The sequence below is a fragment of the Odontesthes bonariensis genome, chromosome 5 (genome assembly GCF_027942865.1).
Source record: "Odontesthes bonariensis isolate fOdoBon6 chromosome 5, fOdoBon6.hap1, whole genome shotgun sequence".
NCBI lineage: Eukaryota > Metazoa > Chordata > Actinopteri > Atheriniformes > Atherinopsidae > Odontesthes > Odontesthes bonariensis.
This window is the reverse complement of record NC_134510.1, coordinates 12,120,539-12,134,092: the sequence shown is the minus strand read 5'-3', so window position 1 is coordinate 12,134,092 and position 13,554 is coordinate 12,120,539. Positions and strand designations below refer to the sequence as shown.

At 45.4% G+C, this 13,554-nt stretch overlaps 1 protein-coding gene and 10 non-coding genes across 11 annotated transcripts; 9 read left to right on the top strand and 2 right to left on the bottom strand.

Annotated features, from left to right (window-relative positions):
• The first annotated feature begins 729 nt into the window (after nucleotides 1–729).
• On the top strand, nucleotides 730–812 carry trnal-aag (transfer RNA leucine (anticodon AAG)). Its single transcript has one exon. It is a non-coding gene; the product is annotated as a tRNA-Leu (tRNA).
• Nucleotides 813–1,626: 814 nt separating this feature from the next.
• Nucleotides 1,627–1,709, top strand: trnal-aag (transfer RNA leucine (anticodon AAG)). The gene has a single exon. It is a non-coding gene; the product is annotated as a tRNA-Leu (tRNA).
• An 815-nt stretch (nucleotides 1,710–2,524) lies between these two features.
• Nucleotides 2,525–2,607, top strand: trnal-aag (transfer RNA leucine (anticodon AAG)). The gene has a single exon. It is a non-coding gene; the product is annotated as a tRNA-Leu (tRNA).
• An 815-nt stretch (nucleotides 2,608–3,422) lies between these two features.
• trnal-aag (transfer RNA leucine (anticodon AAG)) lies at nucleotides 3,423–3,505 on the top strand. Its single transcript has one exon. It is a non-coding gene; the product is annotated as a tRNA-Leu (tRNA).
• An 814-nt stretch (nucleotides 3,506–4,319) lies between these two features.
• Nucleotides 4,320–4,402, top strand: trnal-aag (transfer RNA leucine (anticodon AAG)). Its single transcript has one exon. It is a non-coding gene; the product is annotated as a tRNA-Leu (tRNA).
• Nucleotides 4,403–5,217: 815 nt separating this feature from the next.
• trnal-aag (transfer RNA leucine (anticodon AAG)) lies at nucleotides 5,218–5,300 on the top strand. Its single transcript has one exon. It is a non-coding gene; the product is annotated as a tRNA-Leu (tRNA).
• An 815-nt stretch (nucleotides 5,301–6,115) lies between these two features.
• On the top strand, nucleotides 6,116–6,198 carry trnal-aag (transfer RNA leucine (anticodon AAG)). Its single transcript has one exon. It is a non-coding gene; the product is annotated as a tRNA-Leu (tRNA).
• Nucleotides 6,199–7,012: 814 nt separating this feature from the next.
• Nucleotides 7,013–7,095, top strand: trnal-aag (transfer RNA leucine (anticodon AAG)). Its single transcript has one exon. It is a non-coding gene; the product is annotated as a tRNA-Leu (tRNA).
• A 1,390-nt stretch (nucleotides 7,096–8,485) lies between these two features.
• Nucleotides 8,486–8,557, bottom strand: trnad-guc (transfer RNA aspartic acid (anticodon GUC)). Its single transcript has one exon. It is a non-coding gene; the product is annotated as a tRNA-Asp (tRNA).
• Nucleotides 8,558–8,807: 250 nt separating this feature from the next.
• Nucleotides 8,808–8,890, top strand: trnal-aag (transfer RNA leucine (anticodon AAG)). Its single transcript has one exon. It is a non-coding gene; the product is annotated as a tRNA-Leu (tRNA).
• Nucleotides 8,891–9,781: 891 nt separating this feature from the next.
• Nucleotides 9,782–10,903, bottom strand: LOC142380562 (general transcription factor II-I repeat domain-containing protein 2B-like). The gene has a single exon (XM_075466475.1). The coding sequence runs from the start codon at nucleotides 10,901–10,903 to the stop codon at nucleotides 9,782–9,784; it is 1,122 nt and encodes a 373-aa protein (XP_075322590.1).
• Between the last annotated feature and the right edge of the window lie 2,651 nt (nucleotides 10,904–13,554).

Here is a 13,554-nt window from a genome sequence, read left to right as displayed (position 1 = left end):
TCTGCCACTGCATCATCTTGTTTAAAGATTATTGTGGCCGCTTTACTTCCGAACAGTTCTTGCTTCCAAATGCTATGCCTACTTTTTGTTTGCCTCAGGAGCCCTGTTAAACAACAGCCAAGACACTTGTTGCATGAGAATCTTCTGACCACAGCTCAACTAGCTGTGTTGTCACAACCTTCCACAGTGCTTTGGGCAGGACAGAATCATTAGCAAAAGCACATTGTTGATTATAAGGTCTTGGTTTGCACTTAACACCATAGTAAACGGGAAAGGGTTTTTTTACCGAAGCAACCTGGCCTCATGTTAGGCTATTTGAAGGGGGCTATTGACATTTAGGCCGAAGATGGGTGAGAGTATCAAAACAATCATCACTTGGTGGCAGGCAGCTGATAAAAGCCCATTTTCTCCCCGTCGGAGAATCGAACCCCTATCTTCCACGTGACAGGCGGAGATACTGTCCATTATACTAACGAGGAATTTCTGTGTGACTGATACAGTCGTCAGATGAAAAGACAACTATCGCCAAGGAGTGAAATAAGATTTTGGTGTCCCGTTTCAAGGTGCAGGAAAATTGCTATCACAGTCCCATCACTCAGAAGGAGAGTCTTCCATGAAGCTACATGCCTCGTCAATATTCCCCTTCAACACGAACACAACGCAGACCCACATATTCGCTGGAATGATGCCTTGGCCCGCCGACAGTGTCGTCAAATACTCCTTTTAGTAGTCAGGATGGCCGAGCGGTCTAAGGCGCTGTGTTAAGGTCGCAGTCTCCCCTGGAGGCGTGGGTTCAAATCCCACTTCTGACATTGCAGACTTCTCCTAGAGAACCATTTTCTCTGGCAAGGCAACCCAAGTTTACTCCTTGCTTAGCAATACCATGTCGTATTGCTATTCTGCCACTGCATCATCTTGTTTAAAGATTATTGTGGCCGCTTTACTTCCGAACAGTTCTTGCTTCCAAATGCTATGCCTACTTTTTGTTTGCCTCAGGAGCCCTGTTAAACAACAGCCAAGACACTTGTTGCATGAGAATCTTCTGACCACAGCTCAACTAGCTGTGTTGTCACAACCTTCCACAGTGCTTTGGGCAGGACAGAATCATTAGCAAAAGCACATTGTTGATTATAAGGTCTTGGTTTGCACTTAACACCATAGTAAACGGGAAAGGGCTTTTGACCGAAGCAACCTGGCCTCATGTTAGGCTATTTGAAGGGGGCTATTGACATTTAGGCCGAAGATGCGTGAGAGTATCAAAACAATCATCACTTGGTGGCAGGCAGCTGATAAAAGCCCATTTTCTCCCCGTCGGAGAATCGAACCCCTATCTTCCACGTGACAGGCGGAGATACTGTCCATTATACTAACGAGGAATTTCTGTGTGACTGATACAGTCGTCAGATGAAAAGACAACTATCGCCAAGGAGTGAAATAAGATTTTGGTGTCCCGTTTCAAGGTGCAGGAAAATTGCTATCACAGTCCCATCACTCAGAAGGAGAGTCTTCCATGAAGCTACATGCCTCGTCAATATTCCCCTTCAACACGAACACAACGCAGACCCACATATTCACTGGAATGATGCCTGGGCCCGCCGACAGTGTCGTCAAATACTCCTTTTAGTAGTCAGGATGGCCGAGCAGTCTAAGGCGCTGTGTTAAGGTCGCAGTCTCCCCTGGAGGCGTGGGTTCAAATCCCACTTCTGACATTGCAGACTTCTCCTAGAGAACCATTTTCTCTGGCAAGGCCACTCAAGTTTACTCCTTGCTTAGCAATACCATGTCATATTGCTATTCTGCCACTGCATCATCTAGTTTAAAGATTATTGTGGCCGCTTTACCTCAGAAGAGTTCTTGCTTCCAAATGCTATGCCTACTTTTTGTTTGCCTCAGGAGCCCTGTTAAACAACAGCCAAGACACTTGTTGCATGAGAATCTTATGACCACAGCTCAACAAGCTGTGTTGTCACAACCTTCTACAGTGCTTTGGGCAGGACAGAATCATTACCAAAAGGCACATTGTTGATTATAAGGTCTTGGTTTGCACTTAACACCATAGTAAACGGGAAAGGGCTTTTGACCGAAGCAACCTGGCCTCATGTTAGGCTATTTGAAGGGGGCTATTGACATTTAGGCCGAAGATGGGTGAGAGTATCAAAGCAATCATCACTTGGTGGCAGGCAGCTGATAAAAGACAAAGCTCTCCCCGTCAGGGAATCGAACCACGATCTTCCGCGTGACAGGCGGAGATACTGTCCTTTATACTAACGAGGAATTTCTGTGTGACTGATACAGTCGTCAGAGGAAAAGACAACTATCGCCAAGGAGTGAAATAAGATTTTGGTGTCCCGTTTCAAGGTGCAGGAAAATTGCTATCACAGTCCCATCACTCAGAAGGAGAGTCTTCCATGAAGCTGCATGCCTCGTCAATATTCCCCTTCAACACGAACACAACGCAGACCCACATATTCGCTGGAATGATGCCTGGGCCCGCCAACAGTGTTGTCAAATATTCCTTTTAGCAGTCAGGATGGCCAAGCGGTCTAAGGCGCTGCGTTAAGGTCGCAGTCTCCCCTGGAGGTGTGGGTTCAAATCCCACTTCTGACATTGCAGACTTCTCCTAGAGAACCATTTTCTCTGGCAAGGCAACCCAAGTTTACTCCTTGCTTAGCAATACCATGTCGTATTGCTATTCTGCCACTGCATCATCTTGTTTAAAGATTATTGTGGCCGCTTTACTTCCGAACAGTTCTTGCTTCCAAATGCTATGCCTACTTTTTGTTTGCCTCAGGAGACCTGTTAAACAACAGCCAAGACACTTGTTGCATGAGAATCTTATGACCACAGCTCAACAAGCTGTGTTGTCACAACCTTCTACAGTGCTTTGGGCAGGACAGAATCATTAGCAAAAGCACATTGTTGATTATAAGGTCTTGGTTTGCACTTAACACCATAGTAAACGGGAAAGGGTTTTTTTACCGACGCAACCTGGCCTCATGTTAGGCTATTTGAAGGGGGCTATTGACATTTAGGCCAAAGATGGGTGAGAGTATCAAAGCAATCATCACTTGGTGGCAGGCAGCTGATAAAAGACAAAGCTCTCCCCATCAGGGAATCGAACCACGATCTTCCGCGTGACAGGCGGAGATACTGTCCATTATACTAACGAGGAATTTCTGTGTGACTGATACAGTCGTCAGAGGAAAAGACAACTATCGCCAAGGAGTGAAATAAGATTTTGGTGTCCCGTTTCAAGGTGCAGGAAAATTGCTATCACAGTCCCATCACTCAGAAGGAGAGTCTTCCATGAAGCTGCATGCCTCGTCAATATTCCCCTTCAACACGAACACAACGCAGACCCACATATTCGCTGGAATGATTCCTGGGCCCGCCGACAGTGTCGTCAAATATTCCTTTTAGTAGTCAGGATGGCCGAGTGGTCTAAGGTGCTGCGTTAAGGTCGCAGTCTCCCCTGGAGGCGTGGGTTCAAATCCCACTTCTGACATTGCAGACTTCTCCTAGAGAACGATTTTCTCTGGCAAGGCAACCCAAGTTTACTCCTTGCTTAGCAATACCATGTCGTATTGCTATTCTGCCACTGCATCATCTTGTTTAAAGATTATTGTGGCCGCTTTACTTCCGAACAGTTCTTGCTTCCAAATGCTATGCCTACTTTTTGTTTGCCTCAGGAGCCCTGTTAAACAACAGCCAAGACACTTGTTGCATGAGAATCTTATGACCACAGCTCAACTAGCTGTGTTTTCACAACCTTCTACAGTGCTTTGGGCAGGACAGAATCATTAGCAAAAGCACATTGTTGATTATAAGGTCTTGGTTTGCACTTAACACCATAGGAAACGGGAAAGGGCTTTTGACCTTAGCAACCTGGCCTCATGTTGGGCTATTTGAAGGGGGCTATTGACATTTAGGCCGAAGATGGGTGAGAGTATCAAAACAATCATCACTTGGTGGCAGGCAGCTGATAAAAGCCAATTTTCTCCCCGTCGGAGAATCGAACCCCTATCTTCCGCGTGACAGGCGGAGATACTGTCCATTATACTAACGAGGAATTTCTGTGTGACTGATACAGTCGTCAGATGAAAAGACAACTATCGCCAAGGAGTGAAATAAGATTTTGGTGTCCCGTTTCAAGGTGCAGGAAAATTGCTATCACAGTCCCATCACTCAGAAGGAGAGTCTTCCATGAAGCTACATGCCTCGTCAATATTCCCCTTCAACACGAACACAACGCAGACCCACATATTCACTGGAATGATGCCTGGGCCCGCCGACAGTGTCGTCAAATACTCCTTTTAGTAGTCAGGATGGCCGAGCAGTCTAAGGCGCTGTGTTAAGGTCGCAGTCTCCCCTGGAGGCGTGGGTTCAAATCCCACTTCTGACATTGCAGACTTCTCCTAGAGAACCATTTTCTCTGGCAAGGCCACTCAAGTTTACTCCTTGCTTAGCAATACCATGTCATATTGCTATTCTGCCACTGCATCATCTAGTTTAAAGATTATTGTGGCCGCTTTACCTCAGAAGAGTTCTTGCTTCCAAATGCTATGCCTACTTTTTGTTTGCCTCAGGAGCCCTGTTAAACAACAGCCAAGACACTTGTTGCATGAGAATCTTATGACCACAGCTCAACAAGCTGTGTTGTCACAACCTTCTACAGTGCTTTGGGCAGGACAGAATCATTACCAAAAGGCACATTGTTGATTATAAGGTCTTGGTTTGCACTTAACACCATAGTAAACGGGAAAGGGCTTTTGACCGAAGCAACCTGGCCTCATGTTAGGCTATTTGAAGGGGGCTATTGACATTTAGGCCGAAGATGGGTGAGAGTATCAAAGCAATCATCACTTGGTGGCAGGCAGCTGATAAAAGACAAAGCTCTCCCCGTCAGGGAATCGAACCACGATCTTCCGCGTGACAGGCGGAGATACTGTCCTTTATACTAACGAGGAATTTCTGTGTGACTGATACAGTCGTCAGAGGAAAAGACAACTATCGCCAAGGAGTGAAATAAGATTTTGGTGTCCCGTTTCAAGGTGCAGGAAAATTGCTATCACAGTCCCATCACTCAGAAGGAGAGTCTTCCATGAAGCTGCATGCCTCGTCAATATTCCCCTTCAACACGAACACAACGCAGACCCACATATTCGCTGGAATGATGCCTGGGCCCGCCAACAGTGTTGTCAAATATTCCTTTTAGCAGTCAGGATGGCCAAGCGGTCTAAGGCGCTGCGTTAAGGTCGCAGTCTCCCCTGGAGGTGTGGGTTCAAATCCCACTTCTGACATTGCAGACTTCTCCTAGAGAACCATTTTCTCTGGCAAGGCAACCCAAGTTTACTCCTTGCTTAGCAATACCATGTCGTATTGCTATTCTGCCACTGCATCATCTTGTTTAAAGATTATTGTGGCCGCTTTACTTCCGAACAGTTCTTGCTTCCAAATGCTATGCCTACTTTTTGTTTGCCTCAGGAGACCTGTTAAACAACAGCCAAGACACTTGTTGCATGAGAATCTTATGACCACAGCTCAACAAGCTGTGTTGTCACAACCTTCTACAGTGCTTTGGGCAGGACAGAATCATTAGCAAAAGCACATTGTTGATTATAAGGTCTTGGTTTGCACTTAACACCATAGTAAACGGGAAAGGGTTTTTTTACCGACGCAACCTGGCCTCATGTTAGGCTATTTGAAGGGGGCTATTGACATTTAGGCCAAAGATGGGTGAGAGTATCAAAGCAATCATCACTTGGTGGCAGGCAGCTGATAAAAGACAAAGCTCTCCCCATCAGGGAATCGAACCACGATCTTCCGCGTGACAGGCGGAGATACTGTCCATTATACTAACGAGGAATTTCTGTGTGACTGATACAGTCGTCAGAGGAAAAGACAACTATCGCCAAGGAGTGAAATAAGATTTTGGTGTCCCGTTTCAAGGTGCAGGAAAATTGCTATCACAGTCCCATCACTCAGAAGGAGAGTCTTCCATGAAGCTGCATGCCTCGTCAATATTCCCCTTCAACACGAACACAACGCAGACCCACATATTCGCTGGAATGATTCCTGGGCCCGCCGACAGTGTCGTCAAATATTCCTTTTAGTAGTCAGGATGGCCGAGTGGTCTAAGGTGCTGCGTTAAGGTCGCAGTCTCCCCTGGAGGCGTGGGTTCAAATCCCACTTCTGACATTGCAGACTTCTCCTAGAGAACGATTTTCTCTGGCAAGGCAACCCAAGTTTACTCCTTGCTTAGCAATACCATGTCGTATTGCTATTCTGCCACTGCATCATCTTGTTTAAAGATTATTGTGGCCGCTTTACTTCCGAACAGTTCTTGCTTCCAAATGCTATGCCTACTTTTTGTTTGCCTCAGGAGCCCTGTTAAACAACAGCCAAGACACTTGTTGCATGAGAATCTTATGACCACAGCTCAACTAGCTGTGTTTTCACAACCTTCTACAGTGCTTTGGGCAGGACAGAATCATTAGCAAAAGCACATTGTTGATTATAAGGTCTTGGTTTGCACTTAACACCATAGGAAACGGGAAAGGGCTTTTGACCTTAGCAACCTGGCCTCATGTTGGGCTATTTGAAGGGGGCTATTGACATTTAGGCCGAAGATGGGTGAGAGTATCAAAACAATCATCACTTGGTGGCAGGCAGCTGATAAAAGCCAATTTTCTCCCCGTCGGAGAATCGAACCCCTATCTTCCGCGTGACAGGCGGAGATACTGTCCATTATACTAACGAGGAATTTCTGTGTGACTGATACAGTCGTCAGATGAAAAGACAACTATCGCCAAGGAGTGAAATAAGATTTTGGTGTCCCGTTTCAAGGTGCAGGAAAATTGCTATCACAGTCCCATCACTCAGAAGGAGAGTCTTCCATGAAGCTACATGCCTCGTCAATATTCCCCTTCAACACGAACACAACGCAGACCCACATATTCGTTGGAATGATGCCTGGGCCCGCCGACAGTGTCGTCAAATATTCCTTTTAGTAGTCAGGATGGCCGAGCGGTCTAAGGCGCTGCGTTAAGGTCGCAGTCTCCCCTGGAGGCGTGGGTTCAAATCCCACTTCTGACATTGCAGACTTCTCCTAGAGAACCATTTTCTCTGGCAAGGCAACCCAAGTTTACTCCTTGCTTAGCAATACCATGTCGTATTGCTATTCTGCCACTGCATCATCTTGTTTAAAGATTATTGTGGCCGCTTTACCTCCGAAGAGTTCTTTCTTCCAAATGCTATGCCTACTTTTTGTTTGCCTCAGGAGCCCTGTTAAACAACAGCCAAGACACTTGTTGCATGAGAATCTTATGACTACAGCTAAACAAGCTGTGTTGTCACAACCTTCTACAGTGCTTTGGGCAGGACAGAATCATTACCAAAAGGCACATTGTTGATTATAAGGTCTTGGTTTGCACTTAACACCATAGTAAACGGGAAAGGGCTTTTGACCGAAGCAACCTGGCCTCATGTTAGGCTATTTGAAGGGGGCTATTGACATTTAGGCCGAAGATGGGTGAGAGTATCAAAACAATCATCACTTGGTGGCAGGCAGCTGATAAAAGCGCATATTCTCCCCGTCGGGGAATCGAACCCCGATCTTCCGCGTGACAGGCAGAGATACTGTCCATTATACTAACAAGGAATTTCTGTGTGACTGATACAGTCGTCAGACGAAAAGACAACTATCGCCAAGGAGTGAAATAAGACTTTGGTGTCCCGTTTCAAGGTGCAGGAAAATTGCTATCACAGTCCCATCACTCAGAAGGAGAGTCTTCCATGAAGCTGCATGCCTCGTCAATATTCCCCTTCAACACGAACACAACGCAGACCCACATATTCGCTGGAATGATGCCTGGGCCCGCCAACAGTGTTGTCAAATATTCCTTTTAGCAGTCAGGATGGCCGAGCGGTCTAAGGCGCTGCGTTAAGGTCGCAGTCTCCCCTGGAGGTGTAGGTTCAAATCCCACTTCTGACATTGCAGACTTCTCCTAGAGAGCCATTTTCTCTGGCAAGGCCACTCAATTTTACTCCTTGCTTAGCAATACCATGTCGTATTGCTATTCTGCCACTGCATCATCTTGTTTAAAGATTATTGTGGCCGCTTTACTTCCGAACAGTTCTTGCTTCCAAATGCTATGCCTACTTTTTGTTTGCCTCAGGAGCCCTGTTAAACAACAGCCAAGACACTTGTTGCATGAGAATCTTCTGACCACAGCTCAACTAGCTGTGTTGTCACAACCTTCTACAGTGCTTTGGGCAGGACAGAATCATTAGCAAAAGCACATTGTTGATTATAAGGTCTTGGTTTGCACTTAACACCATAGTAAACGGGAAAGGGCTTTTGACCGAAGCAACCTGGCCTCATGTTAGGCTATTTGAAGGGGGCTATTGACATTTAGGCCGAAGATGGGTGAGAGTATCAAAACAATCATCACTTGGTGGCAGGCAGCTGATAAAAGCGCATTTTCTCCCCGTCGGGGAATCGAACCCCGATCTTCCGCGTGACAGGCGGAGATACTGTCCATTATACTAACGAGGAATTTCTGTGTGACTGATACAGTCGTCAGACGAAAAGACAACTATCGCCAAGGAGTGAAATAAGATTTTGGTGTCCCGTTTCAAGGTGCAGGAAAATTGCTATCACAGTCCCATCACTCAGAAGGAGAGTCTTCCATGAAGCTGCATGCCTCGTGAATATTCCCCTTCAACACGAACACAACGCAGACCCACATGTTCGCTGGAATGATACCTGGGCCCGCCGACAGTGTCGTCAAATATTCCTTTTAGTAGTCAGGATGGCCGAGCGGTCTAAGGCGCTGCGTTAAGGTCGCAGTCTCCCCTGGAGGTGTGGGTTCAAATCCCACTTCTGACATTGCAGACTTCTCCTAGAGAACCATTTTCTCTGGCAAGGCAACCCAAGTTTACTCCTTGCTTAGCAATACCATGTCGTATTGCTATTCTGCCACTGCATCATCTTGTTTAAAGATTATTGTGGCCGCTTTACTTCCGAACAGTTCTTGCTTCCAAATGCTATGCCTACTTTTTGTTTGCCTCAGGAGCCCTGTTAAACAACAGCCAAGACACTTGTTGCATGAGAATCTTCTGACCACAGCTCAACTAGCTGTGTTGTCACAACCTTCTACCGTGCTTTGGGCAGGACAGAATCATTAGCAAAAGGCACATTGTTGATTATAAGGTCTTGGTTTGCACTTAACACCATAGTAAACGGGAAAGGGCTTTTGACCGAAGCAACCTGGCCTCATGTTAGGCTATTTGAAGGGGGCTATTGACATTTAGGCCGAAGATGGGTGAGAGTATCAAAACAATCATTACTTGGTGGCAGGCAGCTGATAAAAGCCCATTTGCTCCCCGTCTGGGAATCGAACCCCGATCTTCCGCGTGACAGGCGGAGATACTGTCCATTATACTAACGAGGAATTTCTGTGTGACTGACACAGTCGTTTCTTCTTCAGGCTCTTCATTGTCATCAACAATATTCGGATCGAAATTTGCCGTGAAGAAGCTGTCCAGGTCTGGCAAACTGCTGCCTTCGCTACTAGAACTACTAGTATCAGACATGTTGATTGTTGGGGGTTGTTCCAGCAGCTGGCACTCGTGACGTCACGCACCTGTCGTCTGCTACTTCCGGTTTGCCAAATGGCGGGCTATTCGAGTCAAATGTGGTGATAGTTTATTGGGCCTAATCAGGACTATCCAGGGGCCTAAATTTATTTTAAAACCATAAAAAAATTCCATCGATCTGCTATTTCAGTTTTGTGCCTTTAACAAGTGCATCGAAGTCAGGTTGAATGTCTGAGGTGGAGATGCGAAGTACAGCTGACAGATGGTCGTCAGTGAGAGATGATCTATACCTGGACTTCGTAAACTTCATCATTGAAAATGTTTGTTCACATATGTAGGTAGAGCCAAAGAGAACCAACATCTTCTGAGCATGTCTCTTCATGTTTGGAAAGTTATCCTCCTTGAGAGAAGAGTAGAAATCCAGCAGACATCCTGATTTAAAGTGCTCTGCCAGTACTGCATCAGACTGCAGGTCAATGAGTTCCAGCTGAACATCACTGGGTGCATTATCTACACTGCAGGTAAAGGGAGAGGAAATCATGTGCATTTCATCCTCGATTTTTCTGAGATCTTCAAATCTCCTTAAAAACTCACAATGCAATGCTCCTAACATGGATGAGTACCTGTGGAGGTGATCAGCTGATGGTGTGACTTCTTTCAGGGTTTGCATGTGAGTGAGATTGTTGCTCTCCAGTTGGCTTGAAAGAAACAGCATCTTTCTCATGAAAGCCTTCACCAGGGTGTGCATTTCATGAACAAAAAGGCCCCTGCCTTGCAGTTTGGTGTTCAGTTCATTCATCAGTGCAGTCACATCAACAGCAAATGCAAAATCTGCCATACAGTCCTCATCTGAGAGCTCTGGGATGTCTTTGCCTTTCATCTGACAAAACTCTTGAATCTCTGTTTTCAGGTCCCAAACTCTTTTTAGCACTTTGCCCAGGCTGAGCCATCTGACAGCTGTGTGGTAGCCGATGTCACTATGCTCAGACTCATGGTCCTCCAAAAGTGCGACAAACTGTCTGTGATTCAATGCCCGTGCCCTAATGAAGTTTACTATTTTAGTAACAACATCAATAACATGGTTCATTTTTAGCAGTGACTTGCACAACACATGTTGGTGTATAATACAATGCAAAAATACCAATTTCTGATCTGTGTCGATTTCAGTCACTTTATCTTGCATACGTTTTAAAAGTCCCATATTTTTCCCTGTAAGATTTGGACAACCGTCCGTTGTGACACCTGCCAGTCTGTCCCATTTCAGTCCCAGTGTGTCCATGCACGCATACCTCCGTGAAGACATCGCTCCCTAGAGTCGTCCCTTTCATCGACCGCATTGCTGCCAGCTCCTCCGTAATCTTGAAGTCCGGCGTTATCCCGCGGACAAATACGAGTAACTGGGCTGTGTCACGGACATCACAGCTTTCGTCCAAAGCCAAGGAGAAAAAGTCAAAACTTGCCACTTCACGTTGCAGCTGAAGCTCCAGATTCCCCGATATGTCCTCGACCCTTCTCGTCATGGTTCGCCTGGAGAGCGGGACTTTCTCAAATGCTTCTTTTTGTTCAGGGCATATTAGTGCTGCAGAGTCCACCAAGCACTCTTTGATAAACTCCTCCTCCGAGAATGGCTTACTGTTTTTAGCGATTTTGTGGGATATCACAAAGCTGGTCTTGGTTGCTGCATCCCTGGATGTGTGAAGCTTGGTAAAAAAGCCTTGCTGCTTTTGCAGTTTAGCTAGCAAAGCTTCCGATGTCCGCGCCCTTTCAGCATCAGTCACGTTCTTGAATTTCTCCGCGTGTTTCGTCTCCTAATGCTGACTCAAATTGTAGTCCTTAAACACGGCGATCTGCTCCCCGCAAACTAAACACACGGCTTTACCTCTGACTTCAGTAAATAAATACTTAGCAGTCCAATTTTTGTTGAAAACCCTGCATTCGGCATCTACCTTTCTTTTTTTAGCATGAGCAGACATTTCTGAGGGCTAAAGTCGTCTTGTGACTTGCTAGTGACAACGATCCAATCATGTGCATGTCTCGATATACGTTTTACATCATCATGTACGTGAATAAAAAACAACTTCAAAATAAAAATAAAATGCAGCTTCAGTCCATGCATCACGTAAAATAAGAAAATATGTTTATTTTGTAATTTCCAATTAACCTTACACGGGCCGGTCAGAGTCAACCAAAGGGCCGTATGCGGCCCGGGGGCCGTACAATGCCCAGGTCTGCACTAGACCATCAGGGACCCGAAAGCAGTGCACACGGTACAGGTTGCAACACTGTGGTAAACTCTTCCTAACTGGCAAATTAATTGGCATAGTGCATTGTACTGAAGTTGTGAACATTTTAGCCTTAGATGAAAGCAATTCTGCGCATCTGGAGAATGAATCCAAGCAAGCACAAGTTTCACGCTTTAGACTTCTCTCTTATTTCAGGGAGAAATAGAAAGATTCCTGAGTAAGAGTGAGTGTGTCATAGCCCTGCAAGAAAAACAGTTGATAGATGACTAAATAAATAAAACATTCCTGACCTACACCACGACAGTGAAAACACCAAATCCTAGCCAGCAGACCACCAGGGAGCCTTTGATTTTTGTGAACTATGGATGTTGCCTCTTGTGCCTCGTTGTCCATTTAGCAGCGGGCTATGTGTAGTCAAACGGACGAGGTATGTACAGACATCCTTTTAAAGAATGATCTTAGGTGAGCAATATAATGGATCGGATCAGTGATGGAAAAGGGAAATCTGATTTGAAGGAATTGGACGAAAGCATTTAAAACTCCCAAATAGCTTTTTATGCCTGCTGAAATTGTTGGGGCATGTCACGGCAGTAGTCTTAAAGTGGAGGGCATACTACAGCCTCTTGCCAAGCAATTTACCTACGTAGCATTCTCGTTCCGTTGCGTCAGCTTCCTGAAATCTTTTTCAGTACCCTGTGAAACAAGAGTTGTACACAGGGTAGTTTTTCCATTTACTGGCTTGTTTTATCTTGCAATGTCATTCCCCTACCTGTGTTATCTGTGGATATAAATGCAATGTCAGGAATATAGGGTAGTTACCCTCAATGTAAAGGGCTTACACAATCCAATCAAGTGAGGCAAGGTTATTGCAAAGATGAAGAGAGAGAAACTGCATGTAATATTCTGGCAGGAGACCCATCTCGACAGAATGAAAAGTTAAAAAAAATATGGTTTTAGAAATACATTCTACTCATGTTATAAGAAAGGGAGAAAAAGAGGGGTAGCAATAATGATTCGTAATAGAGTGAATTTCCAAGTGGTTTCTGAAATCTAGGGGTTCCTTAAACAGAAAGAGGTCACACTAGTTAATGTGTATGTATCACCTGGCAAGGATAATTCCTTTATTAGAGAAATTTTTGGTTTGATTGCTTCCGAAGCCACTGGGGTTTTAATATGTGGAGGAGACTGGAGTATGCAGCTACAATGTAAGCTAGACTCCTCTAACACATTAAAGATATCTGCTCCCACACCAGAGTAACTGTGTCCTGCTGACACATGTTGACAGAGCTCGGGATGATTGATGTATGGAGGGAGCTCCACCCAACAGAAAGACGGTATACATTTTATTCAGCAAGTCATAGAGTGCACTCAAGAATTGACTATTTCTTTACATATAACTCTGACAGACACAGACTTAAAGAGTGCAGTATAGGGATTCGAGATGTCATTCACCTAGCCTGATTAACATAGACTTTCAAATCTCTTCGAGATTCTGGTCTGACCAAGACCATAACGAATACGATTCGAAATGGCCTGGTCAACCCACCTCCCTCGGGTTGCTACTGGTTGTGGCCAGAAAAGGCTGTGCCTAAGCTTAAGCCAATCACACCACTCTTTCCTCTGACGTATGATTTAGCTACCAGCGGGGCTAACTGGTAGATTAAACTCTTACCAAAGCCAGTAGGGAGCAAGGCGAAAACGTCTTTCCTGT

Excerpts from the sequence above, each read along its gene's own strand:
- LOC142380562 (XM_075466475.1), bottom strand. The coding sequence starts at position 10,903 with ATGTCTTCACGGAGGTATGCGTGCATGGACACACTGGGACTGAAATGG.